This window comes from Coenobita brevimanus, chromosome 23 (assembly GCF_032717465.1).
Source record: "Coenobita brevimanus isolate Jiangsu-jjx chromosome 23, ASM3271746v2, whole genome shotgun sequence".
Taxonomy (NCBI): domain Eukaryota; kingdom Metazoa; phylum Arthropoda; class Malacostraca; order Decapoda; family Coenobitidae; genus Coenobita; species Coenobita brevimanus.
This window is the reverse complement of record NC_136976.1, coordinates 55,127,071-55,141,449: the sequence shown is the minus strand read 5'-3', so window position 1 is coordinate 55,141,449 and position 14,379 is coordinate 55,127,071. Positions and strand designations below refer to the sequence as shown.

The 14,379-nt window shown below is 41.9% G+C and overlaps 1 protein-coding gene across 1 annotated transcript in view; it reads right to left on the bottom strand.

Annotated features, from left to right (window-relative positions):
• LOC145392713 (matrix metalloproteinase-21-like) overlaps nucleotides 1-14,379 on the bottom strand; it is a 76,044-nt gene that overhangs the window by 46,132 nt on the left and 15,533 nt on the right. Inside the window, exons 3-4 of the mRNA XM_080267014.1 lie at nucleotides 9,315-9,629; nucleotides 8,821-9,108 (exon numbers count right to left, since the gene is read on the bottom strand). Of these exons, the coding sequence (XP_080123140.1) occupies nucleotides 8,821-9,108; nucleotides 9,315-9,629 (603 nt within the window). The remainder of the gene's footprint in view (nucleotides 1-8,820; nucleotides 9,109-9,314; nucleotides 9,630-14,379) is intronic.

Genomic DNA, 14,379 nt, shown 5'->3' with positions numbered 1-14,379 from the left:
AAGCAGCATTTTAATAAAACTCAAGAAGAGAGATAACCTGACGACAAGAATACCTTCTCACATAATAGGAAGCGAGTCCGATAAACAGACAAGCAGTATGAATACTGAAAGCCTCTTAAACTCTCACTGGTATAGTCAATTAGTCATAATTTTTCGCCTCCCGTTAAGGCGACAGTAAGTACAACGAACACTAAGTCCTGATATCAGAGAACATCAGCGACGTCAAGTCACTAAGCCAGACATTAAACCCAGTGAGTGTGCAGACAATAAGCCTAATACTCTCACTGGGATGGTCAGAGAATTAATAATAATTTTCTAGCTTCATTAACACAACAATAAGTACTACGAATCTAAATCTAATCTTTGATATCGGACAACATCTTGCCACGTCACTCCACAAAGCCAAACATTAAACCCCTTACTGCACAGGCAACATCAGAAAACATAATTCGCCTGCAGTATCACACAAAATTGCCGGCCATAAAGGTCCACCTTGACATATACTACTTGTGAGGGGAGGAGGCGTGACGTTTATAGCCGGGCGAATTGTACCTGACACTGCAGTGCTTGAAGAGGCCAGGGGGAACCACAGATGGAGTACTGTAGATAGCCAGGACATGGATACCCAAGGACAAGAAATGTGACTGAAATTTAGTTACTGGCTTTTATCTAGATTCAGAGTCCTGTTGCAAGATCTTTATTAACATCAACTCTGGGTGCACACATTAAGTTTTTGGTTGGTGTGGAGGGCAGCTTCAGATGGCACTAGATAACCAGAACATGGATACGGAACGACGATATTGTGTGAAATTTATTTATTTATTTATTTATTTGTTTATCTCTATTTACATTTCATTATTGACTTGAAGAGGATACAGTCCCAATATGTGGGTTGGTGCAAGAGGAACTACACACGGCGTTGGACAGCCAGATTATGGGTAGGCAAGAAGGATGAAGTGTGACTGATAACTGGGTTTTATATCAACTCAGGATTATAAGGCTCAAGTGTTAAAAGTGGTTTAAAGAAGAACTATGGAGGCAGACAGCATAAATACGAAAAGAATAATCTCAGAGAAATATATGTTAAAATTTGCGGTTTGTTACCGACTTTGACGCCAACTCTAAGGTAAGTGGCCAAAATTTTAAGGTCTGGCTTGTGAATCAAATGAGTAGCACACATTGCCAAGCCGTCGGTTGTTATGAAGGGGAACGGCAGATGGCGCAACATCAAAAAAAAAAAAAAAAAAAAAATAGGGGACCCCCAAGGGGGGAATCTTACCAGCCGCGAACCGATACATATTTAGCGTGGCTCGGAATACGACCTTGACCTTGACATACCGTACTTTCACCAATTTCGATCTCGTAGATTTTCATCCCTACTACACCTGTAAAACTGTGTGAGTTATCGTAGCAACAGACACAAAGACCCTGACATACTTTCACCAATTTCGAACTCATGATCGATTTTTTTTTTGTAACTACCACACACCTGTAAAATGTTGTTATGATATCTTGAGCGGTTGCGAAGTTATTGTGCTAACAGACACACAGGCACACACACACACACAGACAAACTGAAACCAATACCAGCTTCTCTATCGCGTCTGGTAAAAAAAAAAAAAAAAAAAAAAAATGTAGCCTTAGAAGAGAAATGTAGGCAAAACGTACCTCCTGCCATTTATATAGACTCAGAGGAAGGCAGCTGAAGTATTAGCATTTGTCTTACGTATTAACTCACACAACTGCCGGCTAGTGGTATGAAGGGGAAATACAGGTGGTGGTATGAAGGGGAAATACAGGTGGTGGTATGAAGGGGAAATACAGGTGGTGGTATGAAGGGGAAATACAGCTGGTGGTATGAAGGGGAAATACAGCTGGTGGTATGAAGGAGAAATACAGCTGGTGGTATGAAAGACAAATTCATTGGTGATACACAACGCCATTTTTTTTTTCTTTTTTTATGCACTGAAGAAGGAACCAAAAGCTACAAGCCCGCAGCTTGTTCTCTCCAATAAAAAATGAAAAAAATAATATAACAGAGAGCCAAATTCAAGATCAGTTTATTTCGAGACGCCAGGACACACTGCATTTAAAGACTGGAGGTCAGAGGTAATAGAGAATAGACAGAGGAAGATATGCAAGGACTGTGTAAATGAACTGTGGCTGAAGCTTAAGTTAAATATTCACACAGAAACAAAAAATTTCCGATGTATAAAGATTTGAGTGTGGAGGGTGCAGGGTGTTAGTATGAAGGTGTGTCGGGGCTCACATTAACGCTTGGGTGTCAGACTTTGGTGTGACATGAGAGCAGCCAAGCGTGAGAGAAGTGGGAATGGGACTGTGGAGGCATGTGTGTGTGTGGAGTGTATGGAGCGAACAGGATGAAATGTGATGTGATTCGTGAAAGACGTGGAGAAAGGAAGTCTGTTAATGATAGTGTTAATTATATGGTAGAAAGGAGTATGGAGAGACAGGATGTAGATAGGGTGATGAAAAGGATATATGTAAGAGTCTTGAAGATAGGAAGAGGTCTGCTAGGTAGAATAGGGTGGATGAATATGGGAAGTGAATGTGAAAGCAAGGTATGTAAGTTGACGATGCTAAGGAATTGACAGGGAATCAAGTTGGCTGGATGAATTACGTACATATGAGCACGTGATTGGGGTTTGGTACCATATTATTAAAGTGACAGTTGAATACAAAGATAGTATTAATAACTAGTTACCTATTTTCAGTTAATAGCAACAACAAGGAATCATCGTCACACCTACTTTATAAATGCAAGGTATGTGTAATATAAACAAGATCTGAAGACCCTAAAGTACCTTCTTGTGAACCAGCAAGGTCTGAAGACAAAGACGTTGAAGAATGCATGTGTAAATTTTACGTTTGTCTCAATCACTAATTATATGCCTAACTGTAACCATATTCTTTTCAGATCACAAGAGGGACCACAGCTATATATCTGGAAAGTTACAATTTTAAAGCTTTTGTTGTTTTCTCTAAAACGTGTTGCAAAGAAAAAAAAACTGAACAGATTTGAATTAGGCTAAATGGCAAAATATTAAGCCAAAATTCTTCAGCAAACATTTTTATCATAGGATTTTCAACCAAATACCTGCATCTGAATTAGTTTTTGAGATATTTTAATCTCAAATATGCAATCTTTTAGAATAAAAATGAGTATATCACCTTCAAAAATAGGTCAAGGTCATTAGTATTTGTCACAAGGACTTGGGCTGCCCTAGGGTACACTACCTTCATGTGTAATTTCATCAAAATCGAAGAAAAAAAGTGCAAGTAATAATAATAATAATAATAATAATAATAATAATAGTAATGACTAAAACAAGGAGCGTCGCCATTTATATGGCGAAGTTTAATAATGTGTGAGGAGGTCTAGGTCTGTAATGTGGGGCCTGGGTTCCGAGGCTTGAATGGCGTACAACTGAGCCCCCAGTCCATTTCATTGGGCACACTACTGACTGCTCTCTCTCTCTCTTTCATACTTTCCTTTTCCTTGTTCTCTGGAACCTACCTCACCCAATCTCTACCGGAAAAAGAAGTCAGAATGATGATGATGATGATTATGACCGTTATAATGAAGCGGTCGACTGTACAGTAGTTCAGTGGAGAGGAAGACTGGTCGAGAATCCTGATGTCTCAGGTTCGAATCTCTGTCACACACACACACACACACACAAATCACATCCCTCAAATGAATGTGTAAAATGTGTTCCTGGTAATTACATAAAGTTACTACTCAATAATCGTGCCCCAGTTATCAGGCCAGGCTCTGTGTAATAAAACAAGCGATAACGCTTTTTACGGTACCGGTTTCGGAGCGTAGGGGGCGAGAGACTGGGCCACCGTAGTGCAGAGCATTTCAGCCGCATTATTGTCGTCCAAACGCGATGCTGACCTCGAAGATCGTAAACCCCCTGCCTGGTGGTGGCGGCGTTAACAGGCTTTACTTTGTATGAGTTAGAATGATGGATACTCACCGAGCTAAACATGTGAATACAGGCTTTTGTGTTATCATAAATACTGGATGATGACGTTAATGATACTGAGTTAAGAATGAAAGTGTAACATTTACAAACTTTTTTTTTTTCATTTGATCTGAATCGTTGTTCCCGAATTCTTGAATACAAAGTTACTCAATGCTCTACTCGCATTTTTAGATGCGAGAGCATTTCTAGGAGGGGCTGTCTTTCTGTCTCTCACTAACAGTTTTTGGACGTGCGGTGCTTCACCCTCAAAGACTTCAGTGACTCCAGCAATGCCACATACTCCACAGCACACCACACAAAATAACCCTCTCACACCACACCACAGCACACACAATCACCCTCCCACACCACAACATAGCCTACCATGGGAATACCAAATGGCCCTGAGGCTCCCTCATCTAGTACTCTTGTACTTGTCATTATTTTCGGTTCTATGGACTTATTTTCATAAATAACTATAACTTACCTTCCGTTGGATGTCCATTTTCATCCTTTATTTCCTTCCTCCATTCCCTTCAGGCACCTCCAAGACTGATGTTTTTTTTTTGTTTTTTTTTTTTTTCCCCGGGAGCTACGAAGGCCACTGGTGGATTTACTGACGTTTACCTGGATCGTCCTCGTTGCACAGTGGCCTGCACTAACAATGCATCTTGATTTAGGAAGATAGCGCTACGAAAACAGGCGCGGTTGTAGACGACAAAAAACAGGCTTTATGGGTACGAGACCGACCTACTCCCGTGGCAGGATTTGCACGTAGCAAAACTCGAAGTCACCTTCTGTAGGCTGGAACCGTGTTTGTGGACGTGATAGAATGTTGCTCACTCTATACTTCTCGCCTCCAGACGCCGCCAGGACACACCGGGCCGGTTTCTTGTGTGCATGAGATTACTCCTGGCGTCTCCACTGGTATATTTGTCCGTATGTTACATCTTCATATTTGCTTGCCTGTTACTGCTTCTTTGTTATAGTATGAGTGATTTGGTTCAATTAATACAGGAAAGCAGTTTAATCCTCAGAGGACGTAGAATGTGAATGATTTACTTAATATCACACCACAATAGTAAAACTCTTTTAGGACATAAGAAAGCTTAAGCATTATAGGCCTATATTTGTTACCACCAGTCGATCTCACTCATCACATGAGTCAGTAGCAGTTTCTAGCAGAAAACTGCAAAAATAGGAGGTGATACAGATTTTAGAATACAGTATGTAATTCTTCGCCGAAGGCAAACGACTCCTCGAACCAGCTACCAAATGAAGCTGTGTGTGTCAAACCCATTTATAATATTAAAGAAAAATATAACAAAACAATGACATGAAATATTACAAACCCGACTTCAGCCTTCTAAAATTGCAATTAGGCACACTCACACACACATACACACACACACACACACACACACACACACACACACACACACACACACACACACACACACACACACACACACACACACACACACACACACACACACACACACACACACACACACACACACACACACACACACACACACACACAGGCAGTAACACAAGACATGTGTAAGCAAGCAAAGTCCTCTCCCTGAATCAATATGCGAGGATGACCCTCCACACAGACACACACCAACACCTTGTCCCTTGTCATACCTCATGACGCCTACCACTTTTGTCGTCTTCTCTCTCTCTCTCTCTCTCTCTCTCTCTCTCTCTCTCTATTCTACATTTTTTATACACACACACACAGTGTTCCGCAGCGGTGAAGCACTTTATGAGGCTGACCTACTCTGAGACACAGCAGCGCCTTGTCCCCTGTCGCAGCTCATAACGCTAATCTCTTGACTCGGACAATCATCAAATGTATGTCCCGCTGAGCAGTGTTGGACGTCAGTCGAGTTGGGCAGATTATTTTACTACTTTTCCCCAAGGGAAAACATTCTGTATTTTCTGTTTCTTCTTGGTATTCTCTTTAATAAAATAAAACTTAAGAGAAACGTTAATGGTAATTGTACAGGAGGTAATAATTATGATTTTGATGAGCTGAGAAATGATGAGAACACGAAGGAAAAGTTTCGGTGGGAATGTAGGAAGAGGTTTCTAGTCCTGTAGACATTGATGGAATCTGAAGACAATGATATTTATCAAATGTGGAGAGAGGTTAACGAGGTTTTGCATGAGAGTGCAAAGGTTGCTATTAAGAGAAAAGGAAAAGCGAAAAAGGAAAAAGTGGATGTCAAATGAAACATGAAATGCAAATCATAAAAGGAAAGAGGCGAAGTTATGAAGTGAAGAACAACATGTTGATGGCCAGGTAGTTGAAGTACTTAGAGCAAAGTACTGGAGTTTACATTCTGAAGTAAAAAGACTCGTTAGACGTGATAAGAGGAGGCTATATGATGAAAAGGCTTAGGAGACGGAAATTAAATTACGTAAAAATGACGGTCAGAGCACAAGAGCAGCGTATCAAGCCATAAAAGAGTTAACTGGGACTGAAAAGAGAAGGAAGGGAATACCTGTACGAGATAGAAATGATAACTTGATGATTAAAGATATGGATATAAAAGGAAGGTGGAAAGAGCATTTTGAATCTGTTCTAAATAGACCAATCCCAGCTGAAGAGGACATTTTGCCAGCCGAGAGAGATTTGCAAATAGAGGTAGCAAAATCTATAAAGGAGTTAAAGAATTTTAAGGCCCCAGGAGAGGATGGAATATTTCCTGAAATGCTTAAGATGGAAAATGATGAGTTGATAAATGCGCTTTTGAAACTTTTTAATGTGGCTTTGGATAATGGTGCAATTCCAGAAGTGGAAAAATGAAGTGATTATAAATATATCAAAAAAGGGAGATTTAAGTGTGTGGCAATTGGAGGGGGATAATATTGACACCTGTAGTTGCAAAAGTCTTTTCCAAAATCTTGTTGAACAGAATAGAGCCAGTAATTGATAAAATTTTAAGAGAAGAACAAGCGGGATTTAGAAAGGGTCGAGGTTGTAATGATCAGATTTTTATTGTAAGGCATCTAATGCAACAAGCTAATGAGATGAAAATGCCACTTAGTATGTGTTTTGTTGATTTTGAAAAGGCGTTTGTTAGTGTTTCACGTGGAGCTATGTTGAAAATTATGATATTCTATGGTATACCAGAAAAATATGTAAATATTATTAGAAGCCTGCGTGAAGGTACTTTTTGTAAGGTAATGGTGGGTGATTTTTTGAGTGATCCATTTGAAGTTAGGTCAGGAGTGATTCAAGGAGTTCTTTCGCCTTTGCTGTTTGTTTCGGTTATGAATTATGTTATGAGAAAGGTTGTAAGGACAACAGGTGCAGGAATTAACTGGAAAGAAACTAAGAAGCTGATGGATTTCGGCTATGCTGATGATATTGTACTGATTTGTGGAAGTATTTGCGAGATGCAGAGGGTACTTGATTGTCTGTTGGAGGAAGGAGTTAAAGTGGGATTGGTAATAAATTGTGGAAAGACTGAAATTATTAATATGAACGTGGAGAACCAAATCGATTGTGTAATTGGGAATAATGTGGTGAAGAATGTAGAAAATTTTAAATATCTGGGAACGATTGTATCATCTAACGGATCATTAAACAATGAAATTGAGGAGAGGATTAGACTGGCTTGGTGAGCTGTTGGAATGTTGAAATCTGTTTGGAATAATAAAATGCTTTCGGTACATACTGAAGTAAAAATTTACAAGTCCATGGTTAGACCAATTTTAATTTATGGGCATGAGTCATGGTACAGTACAATTGCAACAGATCAGAAAGTATTAGGATTTGAGAATAAAATATTGAGAAGGATTTTTGGGGTAAAGTGGCGAGACAGAGTTACAAATGAAAGAGTAGGGGATATTACGGGAGTGGAACCAGTTGATGAATATGTGAGACTGTCTCGCTGGAAGTGGCTGGAGCACATGTATAGAAAAGAAAGCAGTTTAATACAGGATGTGCCAGAGTGGACTGCTAGAGGAAGAAGAGGTAGAGGTAGGCCTAGGGAAACCTGGTTGAGGACAATGAAAAAAGAAGCAGGACAGGAGTGTTGGTGGGACCTGAAGGAGATGGCAAAAGACAAATACTGATGGAGATAGTTCATCGAGGCCCTATGCATCCCCTGGGGTGTCACAGAAAATGATTGATTGATTGATTGTTCTCTTTTTCGTTACCAACTCTTGTTGCCACGCTGTTATGACTTTATCTGCATCTTCTGGCCTGACACTCACTGTGCAGTAAAGTTGCGTACAAAAGCTCCCCGACAATCTCCCACCAGCATTGTGACCTGTCAACCATACATCTCATTTCTCCATGCATATACGCCAGTGACAACCCATCCTCATTAGATTCAGTTGTCATGTGTCTCATATTACTGTCACAAATATTTCATATAACACCATCCACTGCTGTTACCTGCAATATAGTCGCTTAACTTTTGATCGTGATAGTACCTGGGTAGGGTACCTCGAGAAACGTTTCTGATTTTTGTTTTTATTCTTTATTCTTTTTCCAAAGTATTTTATAGTCTAAAAATTATTAAACACAAACACGGGTGCGAACCCATCACAGACCAAAACAATAATTCCAGTAAACGGTACGGTACATCCTCTGCTCGGCCTCGGTGCTGTTACATTTCCAGTGTGTCCTCTGGCCTTTTAGACAGGTGCCAAAGAAAACGGATCTTGCGTTTAGCCTGTAAGGGTATGCTATAACAGACACAAAGTTTTAATCATGTTGGTCGCAGAAGTTGCGTCTCTAGTGTTGTATTCTTTTCGTGTGTGTGTGTGTGTGTGTGTGTGTGTGTGTGTGTCTGTGTATACTAACCTGGTGGTGTGTGGTGTCCTCGGTGTGCTGTGGCAGGGGTGGGTGTGCTGCCTGTGTGTTGGCCCGCACCTCCGCCGCCAGCCTGGCCAACACCTCCTGGTTTAATAGTCGTCCGTCTGTGCGGCGGGCGTGGGTGCTGCGGCGGGCCCTCCTGACCGGTCTCAGAGGGGTGTGGTGGCCCTGCCCTGCACCCTGCAGCACGGTGTCCGGGTTGCCGCAGCGGGGCCGAGACAACAGTCCCATCGTAGGCCGGTCCAGCCGACCCCCACCACCCACATGGTACACCTCCTGTCGCGGGACAACTTTAACTGATGAATCGGTTAAGTACTAACACACACACACACACACACACACACACACTTTTCTATTATGTTTAGGCTATTTACATTCTGTCGAGTTAACGCTGGCTGCATTTAGTGCTTCACATTCGTCTATAACATTCTGTGCCTTCATAAACACATGATAAACAATTTTAATACAAGCTCGTTATTTACCTGAAATTTCCTGACGGCGTCCTGAATGTCGGCCTTGGTGCAGACGGGAAGGTAACGCGGCTGGTCTTGGTCAGGGTCCCACACTGCCACCGTGGCCCGCCCATTGCCCGCCGCCCCCTGTGGCCAGTTTGCCTCACCATGACTCCCGCCCCACATTTCCTCGCCTCCCTCAGATGGTGCCGCCCCAAAGCCAGGGTGAGGATGGGCGGGTGTGAGCGTTTGGTTGAGACGGTACAGCAGGAGGCGGTGTAAGCGGGTGTTGTCCTCACTCCCTGGCGGGACACACCACAGGTATCCGTACTTCTCCAGCAGCTCCTGTCACAGCACACAACACCAGATACATCATCTCACCTCACCTCACTACACTACACTACACTACAACCCACCTCTATACCACTATGTAAGTATGCTGTACTCAGTTTCCACTCAAGCTGTCACCACCAAACTGCATGCACACTACATACTGCAGTTTTCACTTAAGAATTCACAAAAATGGGTAGGGAGTAGCCTGTAGTACTAGTCGAAAAGGACGGTACTCCAGAGGTGGAGGGAAAGCGTGTGACAGGGAGAGTTGAAGCTCCCGTTTCACTAGCCCTGAGAACTCGCTCCTGACCATCTCCCGTTGCTGACTTTTTCATTATCCGTCTCCGCCCCGGAGGGGCTCGGAGTCGGTTTTGTTTTACTCAGTTTGTCTGCTTGTTTGTTTGTCTGACTGTCTGTCTGTTAACAACTTTACGCAAAAACTACCGGTGCGATTTTGACTAAAAGTACAGGGATGGTGGGCTATGACCCTCTAATCACCTGATTAAATTTTGAGCCAAATTGGGCCAAGGCCAAGGCTGTACGCCCAAAAAATGTATTTAAAAAAAAAATAGTTTTTTCGCCATAACTCCTTTCAAATTCGTCATGGTAACATGAAACGAAAACATAAAAACACATCTGTCAAATCTGCATCCAATAACATGTCTCATTACATCAGGGGGGCCATCCCCCAGTTAGCAGTAGGGGGGTCAATGTCAGGTGGGTCGGACCTAAAATTTCAAATGGGCATAAAATCGATTTACCCCAAATTTGATATGTGATATCTTCGACTAGATATCCTGTTATGTTTATACGTCAGCACTAAAATGACTGCCGGGGAGGGGTTGCGGCGCCTTGGCACTGCTTCTTGTTGTTTCTGTAACACTAGGAGTAAGGCAGCATACTGTCCTAAACACTTGTCTCTGTCAGCACCATATTACATGCACATTACACATCACACTTTTGTCTCAAAATTAGTACAAACTGGCGACTTAACATACTGCCACGGAGTAGGGGGTGGGGGGATGGGGTCGAGGACCACAAATGCCCCCACCTTCCTCCCCTCACCCGGTAACGACCCGGTGAGATGTTCTGGGCCTTTGTGTGACACACTTTCTATCCATTTCTGCAATATCAGCAACATATCCTCTAATTTCCTTTGTTACCACCTCTCCTCTTCGAATCCCGCCTTCATTTTCTTACTCAGATTCAGGTCTTTGAGACAAATGACACCAAACTCCTCTCTCTATCCTCCTACTTTCTCTATACTCATTTAAAAGCCTAAGGTGGTGGTGATAGTGGTGGTGGTGTATATGTATGCAATAATTTAACTTGACTTTTGTTTACTGTAACTTAATTCCCTCTTTTTCTGAATTCTTCATTTTCGGTGACTGCAATGTTCACCACCATCTTTGGCTCTCCTTTGCATTCATTGATCTACTTGGCGTGGAAGCCTACATCTTTTCTATCATTAATGACCTAGAGCAGTTTGTACCCGTATCCCTGACCTCCATGGAAAGGGTTCCAACTAAGGCTACGTGACATTTTTCCTACAACTAATCCTGTCAGGACTCTAAAATATCATAACACATTACAATCGTAATAGCCAGTAACGTATATATGTAATACAGAGGTTAGATGAAAGCCATGCCTGGGCGAGAGGACTAGAGGAAATAACGTTCGCACATTCTCAGTTAGGAATTTCAAAACACAGCAAAGTGTGACGCCTAATCGGAAAGTCCCTTCATAAAGAATATTTTAAAGCGTCGTTCCTATCATAAGCATTCGGACTACCAGGATGGGTCCTGTCAGGGACGCCCCAGTGGCGATCTTTTCATCTTCATTTCTGAATCTTAATCATCTTCTTTTCGCGACCTTGGCAAAACTTTTGACATAACACCTGACATCTCAAAGGCTATTAACAAAATCTAGCACAAATCTTTGATGTCCAAACTACCCTCTTACAGTTTTTATACTATCGGTTCCTTCATCTCAATCTTTCTGTCTGATAGTCCTATGGCTGTTATTGTAGATGGGTGTTCTTTCCCTTTCAAAGCTATCAACTGTGGTGTTCCACAGGGTTCTGCCTTCTCACCAAAACTCCTCCTTCTATTCATCAGTGATTTAAAGTGCACATCTATCCCTGTCCAGTAATATACTGATGAGATTCATATTAATAACTGGTGGCAGGTGGTGGCGACCATCATCCACTCACTTAATGTAATGCTGCCTACTTCTTCCTTAACCTTTATCATTCTTTTTCTGTGCCTGCCCTTCTCTCTTCCTATTTCTCCCATCTTTCCTGTCTCTTCTTATTGCTTTTCTTTCCTTTACAGGTGGCTTTACATTGAGTGACAAGCCAAATGGTTTCCTGTAAGCCAAGAAACCATTTACAACGCTGGGTGGTAACCATATAACCAAACCATACGTGCTCCCTACGTGTCAACAAGTGGGTTGGTGGAGGGTTAGTGCCCCTCTCTGTAAAACAAATAACTCAAAGACAAATGGCCACCCCTGACGGGATTATGGTGTCTGGCAATAGATAGATAGATAGATTGATCTGAGTTGTCAGGTATATGCGCTCTCTCTGAGTGAGCTTAATTTGTTTTATTTGTTTATTTGTTTATCTTTTATTATTTATCCAAACCTGTATTTCCCTCTGCCTATGACCCCAAGCTTTTTTAACACAATGTATCCAGACGTCTTGCAGTTAATGGCTTTCTTTTGTGCTGTTCTCCTTGAAAAAAATAAACAACTTTGCAGGCTTTCAGCCTTTGATCATTCCTTTTTGCATGAAAAACACAGTTTCTGCGTTCGGGGGAGGGGGACCAGCAATGACCCCACCTTTAACACTTTTCGTAATGACGAACAAATGAGAAGTCCAGGATCTTTTCTGACATTCTTTCGACTACTTTCTATAACATTCGAGATCTTTCTTCCATTTTCCTCTCTGTTAAACACCACTTTTCCAGTTATAAGCCTCACCTTCTTTTCTGACAGCGAATCTGAGAGTACAGACAGCGAATCCTACTATGCATCCTCATATTTTCTCTATACTCATTTTCAGGCCGAAGGTGACAGTTGCATGGATGTGTACAACTTCACGTGCTTTCATGTTGCCCAACTTGAATCTTCCAAATTCCTCACACTCTAGCTTCAGTTACTCTAGCAGTTTCTGCCTAGATAATTATATATCTGCTGTTTACTTGCTCCCTAAAGCTAGTAACTGTACAAAGTTCTTTTACTACCTAACCTTTACAGCGGTTTCTCAGAAATTTCTGGTCTAAGTGATTTCCATGTTCTTCGTCACCCTTGGCTCTCCTCGCCTTTCGCTAATCCACGTGGTGAACAAGCCTTCAGCTTTTGTATCTTAAATGACGTAGAGTAGCTTGTATAACACCCTACCTGTATCCCTGACAGTCTTGGACATAATCCTAACATACTTAATCTTGTTCTTACAGTATATCTAATCTTTATGCTTAGTTGTTGTTTTTTCCACCTCTTCGGGCTTCTCCAGCCATAAAGTGTAACCTGTCCTATTGCTCCAGTGTGGCCTGAGGATCCTCCTGAGAAGCAGTGTGCATAGCATTACGGCACCGCTGACTCATAGGCCATTAGGCAGTACTGCAAGAGTTAACTAATGCAATCAGCCCTTCATTTATACAGTTGGTCAACTCAGGAACTGTCTTCCTCCATCTGTATTCCCCTCTATGTATGACCTCAGTCTTTTAAACACAAAGTGTCCAGGCATCCCGAAATGAACGAATCTTGATTTTGACCCCCTTTAGTTAAGTGCAACTTTTGTAGGCTTCCCGCATTTGGTTCTTATTTTTTTCCACAGAACAATGTAGCACATGGTCAATAATTATTTATAAAATTTATGCTGTACATTTTCAGGCTCGTTCCCAGATGAGCAATACCGTGTGCAGTCATCAAAATTTTGCCATTTCCATTTGGTGGTGACGGTGGTGATGATGGTAATGGTGGTGTGAATGCGGTGGTGTTGGTGATGGTGTTTTGCACATAATTATAACTAACCATCAGTGTTTCATAGGCATATCATCATCATCATAATCATCATCATAACTATTTCTCACAGATGAAGCTGGTAATTCACCAGGATCCACAAAGAATAACTATCAACATAGTGCTCAGTGATATGGGCCTTACACACATTCACTTGGCATTCATCGTCATCATCATCATCATCATCACCTTTTTTTCCCCACCTAAATAAGTGGCATGGGAGGGGCCAGAAAGCCAGGAAAGAGGAAGCACGACAAAGAAAGACAACTCTCAACAGCATGCCCAGTGAAATGAGCCGAACATTTATTCAACTAAAAATCAACTCCTCCCCAGGAATCCTGGCTCTGTCTCACAGACCTAACCATTTGCATTTTTTTTTTTTTATGCTTTAGTTACAAGCGCTCATCATCTACTCATTAAATGAAGTGCAACATACAGGTGACATTATACGCAGTGACAAGACAGATTGTTTGCTGAAGCCCATGAAACTATTTGCTGCACTGGACGGCGAACTTTTAACCGCCGCCTCCCGTAGTCCATACAGACCTGAACCAAAAAGGGAGGGGGTGGCAGAGATTAGTGGTCCTCCACCCCCTATGCTTATCTGCTGGCAAAGGAACAATCTCGAATCTGGAACCTGTGCCTGCTCTGTGCTCAGATTCCATGAAAAATAGGCGGGTTCGTCTGGCCGTATGAAATGTGGGGGGGATGAAAAATGAATGTAGCAAAGTGGAAGTTG